The sequence below is a fragment of the Rana temporaria genome, chromosome 5 (assembly GCF_905171775.1).
Source record: "Rana temporaria chromosome 5, aRanTem1.1, whole genome shotgun sequence".
Classification (NCBI taxonomy): Eukaryota; Metazoa; Chordata; class Amphibia; order Anura; family Ranidae; genus Rana; species Rana temporaria.
This window is the reverse complement of record NC_053493.1, coordinates 105792398-105806365: the sequence shown is the minus strand read 5'-3', so window position 1 is coordinate 105806365 and position 13968 is coordinate 105792398. Positions and strand designations below refer to the sequence as shown.

The window sequence follows — 13968 nt, the reverse complement described above, 5'->3', positions numbered from 1 at the left end:
GCTGAGGAGAATGCCGCCTTTTTTACAGAGCCCTTCATCTGCTGGGCCGTGCTATTAGGGTTGGATTTACCCTTATTTCTGGCACCCCCCAGCACCATATTTCAATAAAATGGTTCTCCTCACCTCCTGGGAACTCGACCCGTCGTTTTCTGTTTGTTTGCAGCTCTATTAAAATCAATTATTTGCGGTTTTCTTTCCCCACAGAGCGGAGCTCTAGTGCAGCATGACTGTGCAGCTAGACCCCGCCTCCTGGCTCCGGACAATTTATTTTTAATGAAAGGACACAAAGTGTGTGTCTTTATATACTATTGACTTTTTTTGTGAACCCCTTACTCATTCACGTAGGGTGGATGGTATCTTGGGACCCCTTATTTTTTAAGGGGGGACTCCAGAGTTTGATAAGCCCCCTGCCTGCAGACCCCCAAAACCACTGAGCCAGGGCTGTGGGGAAGAGACCCTCTTCCTCATCAACATGGGCCCTGGCAAAGGTATTCCCCATGTTGAGGGCATTGGGCCTGGTATGGTTCAGGAGGGTAAGGCCATATACTTCTCCTCCCCTTTTCCTGGCCACCCGTGTTGCATGCTTGGATATGTTTTTTTTTTGTTTTGTTGCATGGGATTTCCATTTAAAATGGCAGACTCAAGGGTTTGGTATGGACATTGGGGGAACTACATGCTACTGCTTTTTTTTGTGGGTCTCCCTTAAATTTAATGCTAAAGGGATTGGTTAGAATTTTAAGGGCACACCATGTTTTTTTTTACACTATCTCTGCTGTTTGTTTACATCCAGCAGTCCGTTGGGAATCCCTAGCTGACAGGTTAACTGATTCAAACCTATGCTTTAGCCAAACGATGGCTACAGCATGGGCCTAAATTGCCAGGAGAGCATCCATGTACATACCGCTGTGCATGTGAAGCGCAGCTCGCTCTGTGATCAGCGAGTCCATAAGACTCAGCTGATCACAGCTCAGAGTAAGTGGCCGATCCTGACCTCTTACCACGTGATCAGCTGTCAGCCAATGACAACTGATCATGTGATGGAAATATAAGCCGGTAATCTGCTTTTTTTCCTCACAGTGACAGCGTGAGAAAAAAAAACATTACGTCCGGAGTAAACAGGACATCGGTCCCGCACACTCCAGAACCACTGATGCAGTGTCCTCCAGTGCCACCTACCAGTGCCCACCAGTGCCACCTACCAGTGCATATCAGCACTGTTAAGCAGTGCCCATCAGTGCATATCAGCACTGTTAAGCAGTGCCCATCAGTGCCACCTGTCAATGCACACCAGTGCCACCTATCAGTGTTTATTAGTGCTCCCAATCAGTACCCATCAGTGCCTCATCATCAGTGCCACCAATCACTGTCACCTATCAGTGCCCATCAATGCATCATATCAGTGCCCTTCAGTGCTGCCTAACAGTGATCATCAGCGCCCATCATAAGCTAAAAAGCTTATAGTATACAGTGATTTGCACTGACAAAACTATAGGTTATACCGATGTATTTGCCATTTTACAGGTAAATAGACTTTTTTGGAAAAGGATTGTTTACATTGAGAACAATATTCCCCACTTTGGAGGGCCCACCCGGTTTGGATTTGGGCACCAAAGGTAATTTTCTGCATCTGATGAGTTCCTCTGATGTCAATGTATGTTAATTATTTTTGAGTATCCCATCTGTGGACTCAAGAGTAACATATTCAAGGGTTTCTGCAATTATCCAGGTGCTGCCATAAGATGTTCAATGAGATCAAATAAAGCTATTTCACAATGATTTTTTGCTAAATATTTACCTGTAACCTGTTTGTACCTATGTATTAGATAAGAGTGTCCATGCTTGTTCCTGAGGAAGCCGAAAGGTGAAACATGTAGAACAGCAAGTGTGAAATACTCTATATGGAAGAAATGTATCATTGTATACCCATGTTTTCCTTATTGTTGTAAATGTATAATAATATATATATATTTTTTAACTAAATTTTTTTACTTGTTCTAAATAATATTAATAAGCACCCAGAAAGTCCCATATTTCCCCCATTTTGGGGTTCTTTTACCTCATCAATGCACATCAATAAAGGAGAATTACCTGTTTGCAAAATTTTATAACAAACTATGAAAAAAAAAATTAAAAAAAAAATGCATTTTTTTATTAAAAATAAAAACCTCAGTATTGAATAAATACCACCAAATGAAAGCTCTATTTGTGTGTGTTTTTTTTTAATAAAAAATAGGTACAGTGTAGCATGACCGCACAAAAGAGTGACAGTGCTGAAAGCTGAAAATTGGTCTGGACAGGAAGGGGGTTTAAGTTCCCAGTAAGCAAGTGGTTAATGTGTCACGATGAGTCACTGGTTGTTAGGATACCTGCGGGTGACAGCTCCCCAATGACCAGGAGGAAGATGTCACATTTAGCATTAGGGCCGGTTCACACTGGTGCACTGTGCGAGATCGCATGTGATTTGCACTGCACTGCAATGTCCGTGCAATGTGATTTCAGCCATAAAGATAGTATGGCTGAAATCGCATTTGACACTCCCCAGCAGTTCGCATATGGCAGTGTGAAATGCTGTGCGAGTCGAATGCGATGCGGGAAACTGTAATGGATTTGCAGGGTTCCCGCATCGCACCAGTGTGAACCCAGCCCTAGTAATAATATCAATTTGGCCATTCGCACAGAAATCTCCATAGACTGTACACAGTGCTGAGGTCTTCCTGATATTATTTCCTCTGCTGGTTGAATGTTCTTAGCCTATAGTGTTATGCTATTCTCTCTATTGGTGAATATTACCTCTCATGCTTGAATGTTCTTATGGCTATTTTTCTCTCAGAATTGAATGTTAGGGAATATTATGCCGCGTAAACACGGTCGGAATTTTTCATTTTTTCATCGGATATTCCGACCATGTGTATGCTCCATCTGACTTTTTCCATCTGAAATTCCGATGGACTTAGAAAGAGAACATGTTCTCTTTTATTCCGACTGAAAAAAATTCTATCGGAAATTCCATTTGTATGTATGGAATTCCGACTGAGAAAAAAACATGCATGCTCGGAAACAATTTGACTCATGCTCGGAAGCATTGAACTTCATTTTTCTTGTCGTAGTGTTATACGTCACCGCATTTTTGAAGGTCGAAATTTGGTATGTCCATCTGTATGCAAGACAGCTTGAGCGGGATTCTGTCGGAAAAACCAGTTGGAGTTTATTCCGACGGAAAAACCGGTCATGTGTACGCGGCATTACATTCACCCACTGAAAGGCAACAATTTGAAATGAAAAGAAACTCCAACTGTCACCACTGACACAGACAGACACACTGAGTTTCCCAAATGGAAAAAGAAAATATGGACAGCCGCACTCCAAAAAACCTTGATGGTTGTCTTTAATTAAAAAAGGAAAAATGCACTATAAGTCACAGCACACAACACGGGAGTAAAACAGCTGACGCGTTTCACACTATAAATTAGTGCTTAATCATAGCTGAGTTTCCCCTCATTAAAATAGGACAAACAGTGATCAAATCTAGTTTACAACTGATAATGAGATCTATTTACACTGCAGAGACATTGTTAATTATGACAAGCATGAACTCCCCAGGCCCTACAAGACCTACATTGCAAATGAAAACTTAAATTTTGGAGTTTTTAGAAAAGAGTATGATAAATTTAAGCAGAACATTGGGGCAGATTCACAGAGATCGGCGTATCTCTGTGCGGGTGTAGCGTATCTCATTTACGTTACGCCACCGCAAGTTTTTCAGGCAAGTGCTTTATTCACAAAGCACTTGCCTGTAAAGTTGCGGCGGCGTATCATAAATCACCCGGCGGAATTCAAATTCGGCGGGTAGGGGGCGTGTTTCATTTAAATGAAGCGCGTCCCCGCGCCGAACGAACTGCGCATGCGCCGTCCCTAAAATATCCCAGTGTGCATTGCTCCAAATGACGTCGCAAGGACGTCATTGGTTTTCGACGTGAACGTAAATGACGTCCAGCCCCATTCACGGACGACGGAAATTTTTACATTTTCGATGCGGGAACGACGGCCATACTTAACATTGGCTGCGATTTATAGACCCAGGGGCAACTTTACGCCGGGTAAAGCCTAACGTAAACGTCGTAACTTTACTGCGTCGGCCACGCGTATGTTCGGGAATTCACGTATCTAGCTAATTTGCATACTCAACGGGGGAATCTACGGAAGCGCCACCTAGCGGGCAAAAAAAAATTTGCATTTAAGATCCAACGGCGTAAGAGACTTACGCCTGTCGAATCCAATGAATATCTATGCGTAACTGATTCTAAGAATCAGTCGCATAGATACGATGGCGCTAGGCAGAGATACGACGGCGTATCTGGAGATGCGCCGTCGTATCTCTTTTAAGAATCTGGGCCATTGTGTTTATTTATTTATTTTCTATGGTAAACTATGTGAATGAGAACATGTAACAAATGTAAAGTAAAAGTGGAAATACACTTTAAAGCCTTCTGACTGGCAACAGTCTAGACATAAAAATACCCTTAATCGCGAAGTGATATATTACTTTTGTGGGACACATGAATGGTTTTTGAAAAATTCAGTTTTAAAAAGGGAAAAACAGCAATAGAAGGTAATTATTCTAGAGTCATTTGCTTTTCTCAAGTGCTTATTTACTTGCTGAAAAAAAACCTTTGTCAGAAAAAAAAATATTGGCACTGCAGTTGTTTTCAGAAGAGATCTGCTGCTGAGTGCAGATTACTAAAACAGGCGGCAGCAGTTGGGGGTATCACAGCCACTGAGCTTTTTATGTCCCATTAGGAAGTCATTTGAAAGAAGCATATATTACAACCATATGGGACCAGTCAACAGTACAGAAGTCAGATGTGAAAGCAAAAACTAGCTGGGCATTTCTCAAGGAAAAAAATACAATATTTGCTATGTAGTCCATTGTTATTTTTATAATCTTTACAGGAATAAATTATGTTTATTTTGCATGTTTAGATTGGATAAAATTTACTTTTATTTTTTATCATCCCCCATAAAGGAACACTCCAAATAAAACAAACATTTTAAATCTCAATCAGCAGTACAGATAGCTGTTTTACTGACTTTGCATGCTGTTTTTAGATTAACTGCTTGGTAGACTAGCGAATGATCCTTTATCAGGTTTTACATTGTAGTATACAACTACTTTGGTGCGGTTCTGCCACTTCATATTCTGTTTGACACCCTTTACCTGGTCAGAAAGCTTAAAGGAGTTGTAAAGGAAATTTTTTTTTTGCTGAAATGACTGTTTACAGGGTATAGAAACATAGGGCTAGATTCAAGTAGCCCGCCGTAAGTTTGTGCGGGCGTAGCGTATGTTATTTACGCTACGCCGCCGCAACTTACACGGGCAAGTGCAGTATTCACAAAGCACTTGCTCCGTAAGTTGCGGCGGTGTAGCGTAAATGGGGCCGGCGTAAGCGCGCCTAATTCAAATGAGTATGAGGGGGGCGTGTTTTATGTAAATGGGTGGTGACCCGACGTGATTGACGTTTTTCCCGAACGGCGCATGCGCCGTCCGTGGAATTTCCCAGTGTGCATTGCTCCAAAGTACGCCGCAGGGACGTCATTGGTTTCGACGTGAAAATAAATTACATCCAGCCCTATTCGAGAACGACTTACGCAAACGATGTAAAAAATTCAAAATTCGACGCGGGATCGATGTCCATACTTAACATTGCGTATGCCTCATAATATCAAGAGCAACCTTACGCCGAAAAAGCCTAACGTAAACGACGTAAAAAAAATAGCGCCGGGCGTACATAAATTTGTGAATCGGCGTATCTAGGTCATTTGCATATTCTATGCCAAAAACGACGGAAGCGCCACCTAGCGGCCAGCATATATATGCACCCTAAGATACGACGGGGTAAGAGACTTACGCCAATCGGATCTTAGGCTAATGTCGGCGTATCTTGCTTTCTGAATACAGAAAAAAGATACGCCGGCGCAGCTTTGAATTTACGCGGCGTATCTATAGATACGCCGGCGTAAATCAATGCTGAATCTAGCCCATAATAGTTACTGTATTTATCGGCGTATATCGCGTACTTTTTTCCCCTTAAAATAAGGGGAAAATCGTGGGTGCGCGATATACGCCGATAGCCGCTTCCCGCGCTCAGTTTTAATTCCTGCGCCGACATATACCGAGTGTAGTACATTCGGGTACATTCGGCTAGGCTCGGCTTCGCTCGTGCTCACGCATAAATGTCACAGAGCGTGAGCGCGAGCGAAGACGAGCCTTGCCGAATGTACCCGAGTGTACTGCACTCGGTATATGTCGGCGGAGGCGTTCAAACTGAGCGCGGGAAGCAGGGACTCGACTTGAGGCGCGCACTGGAGAAGCCGGGAGGACACCACCGAGGCCACAGACGGACGCCAGACCGGACGATGGACGCTGGGAAGACACCAAAACTGTAAGTAATAAAATCATATCAACATTTTTTTTTACAGGAATTTCGGGGGCAACTTTAGGGGTGCGCGGTATACGCGGGAGCGCGCTATACTGCGATAAATACGGTAACTGATTCCTTTTAAAAATTATTAAAAATAGATAAAAATCAATCATATAATGTACCTACAGTGTCAGTTTAGTTTTTGCATGCTGTTTCCTGCTCTGTGATGTACAGAGCACAGAGCCAATACAGGGCAGTGATGGTTTGTAAAACAAAACTGATTGGTGTTGAGGGGTTTTAGACACACAGTAATCACACCTCCTTGATTAGTGACCACAGAGAGAAATCTCCCATGACTTTTTTCATCAGGAAACAGACAACCAGGAAGTGTTCAGAACAGAGAAGGATTAGAGCAAAAACGAACAATGAGGACATGAAACCAGGACTGCAGTAAGGTAAAGGAAGCTATTTAGCTAAAAAAAAAATCCTTTAGTGACCCTTTAATTATCTTGGTGAATTGATTGATGATGAATTCCAGGTATAAACATTTTTATATAGTTACATTAGTTCAGCTTGGACCAATGAAACTTTATACTGTATATACTATATCTGTGGGATCCCCTGGAGGCTGGAAATTACTATATTACACACAGCTACTAGTGATCGCCAACACCACACTAGTGATCTCCACTAATTAGGAACTTTTTAAGTTCCGTGTCAAGAGGCTGCCCTACTGCATAGTGAACACAAGAGGTTGGCTCCTGGACATGGGTGCTATTTAGAGAATGCATTGCACTTCTCAATGGATGGAATGCATTTTCTGATTGGACAAGGTGGAGAGCATGATGTCACCACCCTGCACCTCCACCTCACCCAATGTTTGCACATTAAGTAATTTCATTTCACTCTAAACCATTAGGTCACATTGCTTTGAAGCTGGACTTGCACATTAATGCATGTCAGTAGTGTGTTTCTTTTCATTATACTGTGATTGAGCTTATTTTCAAGGAATAATATTAACAATGCAAAAATACATTAAATGATGCCTGAACATGGCTGTGAAGTGGTGCACCTGTATGATGTATGTAAGCAACACTGACATTTACAAAGAAACAAAAATGCCAATTAAATTGTCAGTGAATGATAGGTTCCAGCTGCATACTTCTGTTTGTAAATAAAATGGCCAGGGATTCAGTTCATCTACACCAGATCCTTATCCTAGATTAGGGTCTGGTATAGAGGTTAATGGGGGACCACACACAAAATAACTGACAGACGGTTACAGCACGGTTGTCCAACGGTCGTCCAGCTGATCACAGATCGGGAAAAAGGGCCAGTCACAGCTGTCCTTTACGATGTGATGAGCTGTGTCCAATCACAGCTGATCACATGTAAACAGACTTGCAGGTTATCAGCAATCCTTTCCTCACAGGCTGTGTCTGTATGAGGTAAGGAGAGCCAATAACCAGCAAGGCTGTCAGTACATTGTTTACACTGATAATTAGGGGACTGATCAGTGTCCATCATTACAGCCCATCATTGCCCATCAGTGCAGTCTATCAGTGCCCATCAGTGCAGCTCATCAGTGCCTCCTCATCCCTGCCCATCAGTGTAGCTTATCAGTTCTCATAAGTGCTGCCACATCAGTGCCGCCTCATCAATGCCCATCAGTGCAGCCTCATCCGTGCCCATCAGTGCAGCCTCATCAGTGCCCAGCAGTGCAGCCTCATCAGTGCCCAGCAGTGCAGCATCATCAGTGCCCACCAGTGCAGCCTCAATAGCACATGTCAGTGAAGAAAACAATTACTTATTTGTAAAAAAATATAAAAGAAACAAAGAAAAACTTTTCGGTCTTTTTAAAAAAATGCAGTGGTGAATAAATACCACCAAAAGAAAGCTCTATCCGTCTCAAAAAATTATAACAATGTCATATGAGAACAGTGTTGCATGACCATGCAATTCTTATTCAAATTGTGACAGCACTGAAAGCTGAAAATTGGTCTGAGCAGAAAGGGAGCAAAAGTGCCCAGGGTTGAAGTGTTTAAGGTGGGACTCCATGTAAAAAATGTAAGTAAAATCATGAGGTTTCCCTTAAAATCCAAACCAGGCCCTTTACCTGAGCATGCTGTCTGGCAGGTCAGGAAAGGGGACATGAACACCTAGCCCTCCTCTTGTACCATACCAGGCCACCTGTCTTAAACATAGGTAACTTGCTTCGAAATATCCCCCCTGGCAAAACACCTTGTCCACATGTTGATGAGGACAGGGGCTTCTGATCCACAACTCTTGCCCAGTGGTTGTGGGGGCCTGTGGACAGGGTACTTATTGGGAACCAGAAGCTCCCTTTAACAATAAGGGGGGCCCTAGATACTGACTTCCCCATGTGAATGGGTAAAGGCTACAAAGTAACCCTACACATTCACAAAAAAGTAGACAGTAAGGCTGCATTCACACCTAGGCGTAGGCGTTACAGGCGTTTTTACGCGCGTTTTTTTCGCGCGTTTTGGTGCGCGTTTGCGCGCGTTTGCGCGCGTTTGCGCAGAGCGACGTCCAGCGTTTTTTTTTTTTGACCAATAGTAAAATAGATCACCTCTGTCATCATTTGTTGCTATGTTAAAGGTTTTTTTTTCCTCTTCCTGGGTGATAATTCCTCTTCCGGGTCATCCTTGTGCTTCTGACTCCATTGTGAAAATGAGTGATGACGAGATGGCTTTGTTCATGGCAGCAGCCACTGCTAGCCAATATCTTATAAACGAGAGGCAGAGAAAAAGGAAGAGGCAACGCAGATTTTGGATACACCCCGTCATTGCTGATCGGGAAGAAAGAGGGCAATTTTGGGTGATGTACCAAGACCTCCGTGACCATGAAGACAAATTTCTGGACTACACCAGAATGTCCATAAAAAGGTTAGTAAAAAATGATCTGGAATCATTTATTTTTTACATTGTACCATTTGGGTTGCCACCTTTTCTTCAAGTCAAACATGTACACTTCTGCGGTGCACAACTATTTTTTTTAATACTATGAACTATACATATATTTTGTTAGTATTTTACATTTCTAATCATATGAATATAATAAAAATAGTCCCCTTTCCATTGCAGTGCACAGAGTTCCCCCTTTACATTAGCGTCCACAGAGTTCCCCCTTTACATTAGAGTCCACAGAGTTCCCCCTTTACATTAGAGTCCACAGAGTTCCCCCTTTACATTAGAGTCCACAGAGTTCCCCCTTTACATTAGAGTCCACAGAGTTCCCCCTTTACATTAGAGTCCACAGAGTTCCCCCTTTACATTACAGTGCACAGAGTCCCCCTTTACATTACAGTGCACAGAGTCCCCCTTTACATTACAGTCACCCTTTTACATATCAACTCCCAGATTTCCCTTTCACTGTATGGGTTAACCAACATAATCTGATTGAAGCGAGACCTCAAGATACTCAGACATAAGGGATGCTCTGTGAACCATGATCTAAGGGGGAAACCGAGATCTCTGATGTACGGAGAGGACTCCAATGTGAGAACTCTGATTTATCCTAGTGTACTCACCAAGAGGCAGGATAGAGAAAGGGGGGGGGGGGTGCTTCTGTCAGACAGCGATGGAGGGTGAGCTCACTCACCCCTTGGCAGATAGCACATCTCATCCTGGTATATCTGTGGCTGCTGGGTTGTAAGTTTTCATCCCCTGCAGCCATTAACCCTGCCGGAAATCCATAGTCTGGTCAGAAAAATCTGTCAGAGTGTCAGGCAATCTGAAACCCGGACACATGATTCCAAACCCGAACTGTTCTGGCGAATCCCGGAAAGGTGGCAACCCTAGTACCATTCCATTGCCAATTTTAAATTTCATTTTCCTTTACAGCTTTGATGAGTTGCTGGAATTGTTGATCAACAGATTGCAGAGGATGGACACCTACTTCCGCAACTGTATCCCCCCTGTGGAGCGACTTATCATAACACTGAGGTAATTTTTATTTAGCGCTTTGAATGTAATACACTCTATTATATATATATATATATATATATATATATGTGTAATAAAAACCAAACAAAAATTCTGTAGGAACAAAATTATTTTAATATTTTAACCAACCAAAACATTGGGTCATTTTTTTTTTATTAGGAAAATATACACAAAGTGCCTATATGTTTTACACATATTCCTTAATTACAATTGATGTAAATTTGGGGAGGAGTCCTCTTCCCCGTGCGGTGACATGGCGACCGACAGTGCGTGGGCAAAAGGGGGCCAAGTGGAGGTGGTGCTGTCTTCCCCTGACCAATTGGAAGGTGGTGTTGCTTGTGGTGGTGGTGGTGTTCGTGTTGGGGCATTCCTGAAAGTCGATTGTCTCGGTCGATGTGGGTAATGTGATGTAGGTGTAGTCGTTGTCGCAGGGTAAGTAGAAGGTGGTGGGTGGTAAGAAGAAAGTGTTGTAGGAGGCAGAGTAGTGTATGTGACAGGTGGTGTTGAGAGATGAGGAAAAGGAGAATGAGGGTGGTAAGAAGAAGGTTGTGTATAAGGAAAAGGATTCAGAGAAGTGTGAGTGGAAGGTGTTGGCACAGGAGGTAAATGAGATAGAGTGGTGGTCAAAGGATGGTGAGCAGAAGTCGGTGGTGGTGTCGGTCGAGGAGGTTGGTCGGAAAGCTGTGGTCCTGTCCAAAGGGTAACGGGTGGTGGGGAGAAATGGGTCGTGGGTGGTGCTGGGACATGCTCGGTCCGTTTATTGGCATATGGGCCATAGGGTGGTGGTGGTTCTGATAAATCGTCAGCTTCTGTCGGGGGTATAAATGTCGAGATGTATCTAACCGTACAGGCCAGCACCACCGTTTGCAGATTTGGGGGAACTTTATCGATTAGTTCCCCCAGACATTTTGCTACATTTTGGCCATATGATCTATTGTTCATGCGGTCAGACATGTTTGTCATAATGTCCAACATACGATCCAGGGCTGGATCCGGAGCAGGAGCCCTCCTACGCAGAGCATGCGGAGGTCCAATATGCGCGATGTTAACTGGGGACTGCTCTGCAAGTGGTCTCGTCGCATTCGAATTTGATGCCTCGGAGTGCTGCGGTTCCGGCTCAAGAGTAGCCATCGCTTGATCCCCCGATGCCAAGCTCTCTCTGTCCCCAATGTCTACTACAGCTGTGGCAGCCTCGTCCCAGCAGCTTTCAGTACTGAAAAAAGAAATCATGTATTCAAAAATAATTTTAAACATTTGGTTTACCGAGCAAAGTACAGATAATGGTTTACCTCCCCAAATCCAGCACCGGTCTCAGAAACTCCAATTCCTTTGCGTGAACGTATTCTTTTACCGAACATGCTCCACTTCCACTTCGCCGCTGCTCCCGCTGTGCCCTCAGCTGGCGAGCGTAGGCGTCCCGTATGCTCTTCCATTTGAGTTTTAGCATTTTCACTGTAAAAAATAAAATAAAATAATATATATTATTTTCTTTGTAGGTATCTATCAACTGGACAATCGATTGCAAGTCTGCATTACTCGTTTCGTATTGGAAGATCTACTGCCAGTTATATAATTCGGGACACCTGCAGTGCCATTTGGGAAGTCCTGAAACCCATTGTGTTTAAAAAACCGGCAGCAGAGGACTGGGAAAAAATTTCCGAAGTATTCTGGGAACGCTGTAACTTTCCGAATTGTCTAGGAGCGATCGATGGGAAACACATCAGGATTGTTAAGCCCATGGCTAGTGGGAGCCAGTATTTCAATTATAAGAAATACTTTTCATTCGTCTTAATGGCTGTGGCTGATGCCAATTATTGTTTTACCTATATTGACATTGGTTCCTATGGAAGTAGTGCAGACTCAGCGATTTTTGGGAACTCCTCTTTTGGGCAATTACTTCGAACGGATGGTCTGGACCTTCCACAAAATAGTCCACTCCCGGGCACAAACGGCCCTCCCCTACCAAGTGTCTTTGTGGGTGATGAGGCTTTTGCTCTGAACACACACCTACTTCGGCCTTATTCAGGACATAATCTGAACGAAGACAAACGCATATTCAACTATCGGCTTAGCAGAGCACGACGCGTAGTTGAGTGTGCTTTTGGAATTTTGGCGAACAAGTGGAGGGTTCTCCACACACCGATTGTACTAAACATGCAAAATGCCATTAGTGCTGTAGAAGCGGCGTGTGCCTTGCACAATTTTGTCAGGCAGCGCGATGGTCTAGATTACGAGGAGCCAGTCCATGAGACTCTGGAAAGAGCTCATTGGACTGGTGTACGTGGGAACACACAGGGGACACATGTCCGTGAACAGTATGCGGCATACTTTGTCTCTCCTGAAGGGCAGGTCCCTTGGCAGCTCAATTCCATTTAATTTATTGAACTTTTCAGCTTTTGACACGCTTATTTTGTGAAATATAATCTTTACTATGCTGTTTTGCGGAAACAAAATAAAAAATGATTCATGTTTTAAGAAGTCTCATTCTAATTTTATTTTGATACAGTTTTATCATTGGGTTCAATAGCCCTATCATATTGTGTGCCATTTTATATTAGTGACATTCTATCAATTGTAAACTTAGTTTATGTATTTATTCTGTGGTCTAATAAAGGGCCTGTAAGTGACCACCTAGACGTGGGTTGGGGGTCCGATCAGGACCCCCAGGGTACATCCGGGGGTTAAGTGGCTCTATATGTGTCCCCCTTGCGTGTCACTTTCTCCTCCTGTGTAAACACAGGAAGAGGGAAGTGATGACACTGACACCAGTACACGTAGGCACAATCCCCTTTTGGATCTCCAATCCACTCCCCCATCCCCTTGTCACAGTATCAATGAATGCAGTGAACATATATTTACTGATCACTGCAGGCAGTTTAGTTTAAGGTCCTGGGTAGCCCCCGTCCCCACCTGCCGCTGTAGTCGCTAGGTCGATTGAATTTTTTTTTTTTTTTTTTTTAGATTAAAGATGTGTAAAATAATATTTTTTTTGAAAAATGTCACTACATTGTTGGATTATTAAAAATCACAGAGGGGATCAAATATCACCATTAATAAGCTCTATTTGTGGGAAGAAGAGAACGCAATTTATGTTTATAAGCCATGTCGCATGACCGCACAATAGTCATATTTGTAAAGACACATTTTTAAACTTAACAGCATATTGGTACGGTAATAAATGCCTACTGTAACGACAAACAATCATTCCATTATTTCATTAGTGGCATTTTGTATTTCTGTTATGTTTTTTGATAGAGTTTACCTTTGCTATCATGGAACTTATTTATCCGTGCCCAGTTCTCATAGATTTGGCTCCCAATTGAACACCAAGCGTCCCAACGGGTGGTCCTCATTTTGTAGCCCGGTGCCCTGCTGTCATAAAGACAGGGGTGCTCCTTCACCATCCTGATGAAATTTTCAGGCTCCAGCATGGAAAGGGTTCTATCAAATTCGGCCTCCATTGATAAAAATGTGACTTTTCTTTATTGCAAGTAAAGTAAAATGGTGATTTCACAAGTTCCTGTAAAAAAATATGTCATTTCCTGTTTTGTTTTGGAGCTGTATGGGCGTCAAAACGCGCGTAA

General features: G+C 43.0%; 1 protein-coding gene across 1 annotated transcript; it reads left to right on the top strand.

The window, feature by feature from the left end:
- Window positions 1-10348: 10348 nt before the first annotated feature.
- Window positions 10349-12855, top strand: LOC120940245 (protein ALP1-like). The gene is made up of 2 exons (XM_040352974.1): window positions 10349-10384; window positions 11881-12855. The coding sequence occupies exon 2, from the start codon at window positions 12122-12124 to the stop codon at window positions 12758-12760; it is 639 nt and encodes a 212-aa protein (XP_040208908.1). The 5' UTR covers window positions 10349-10384; window positions 11881-12121; the 3' UTR covers window positions 12761-12855.
- Window positions 12856-13968: the final 1113 nt, after the last annotated feature.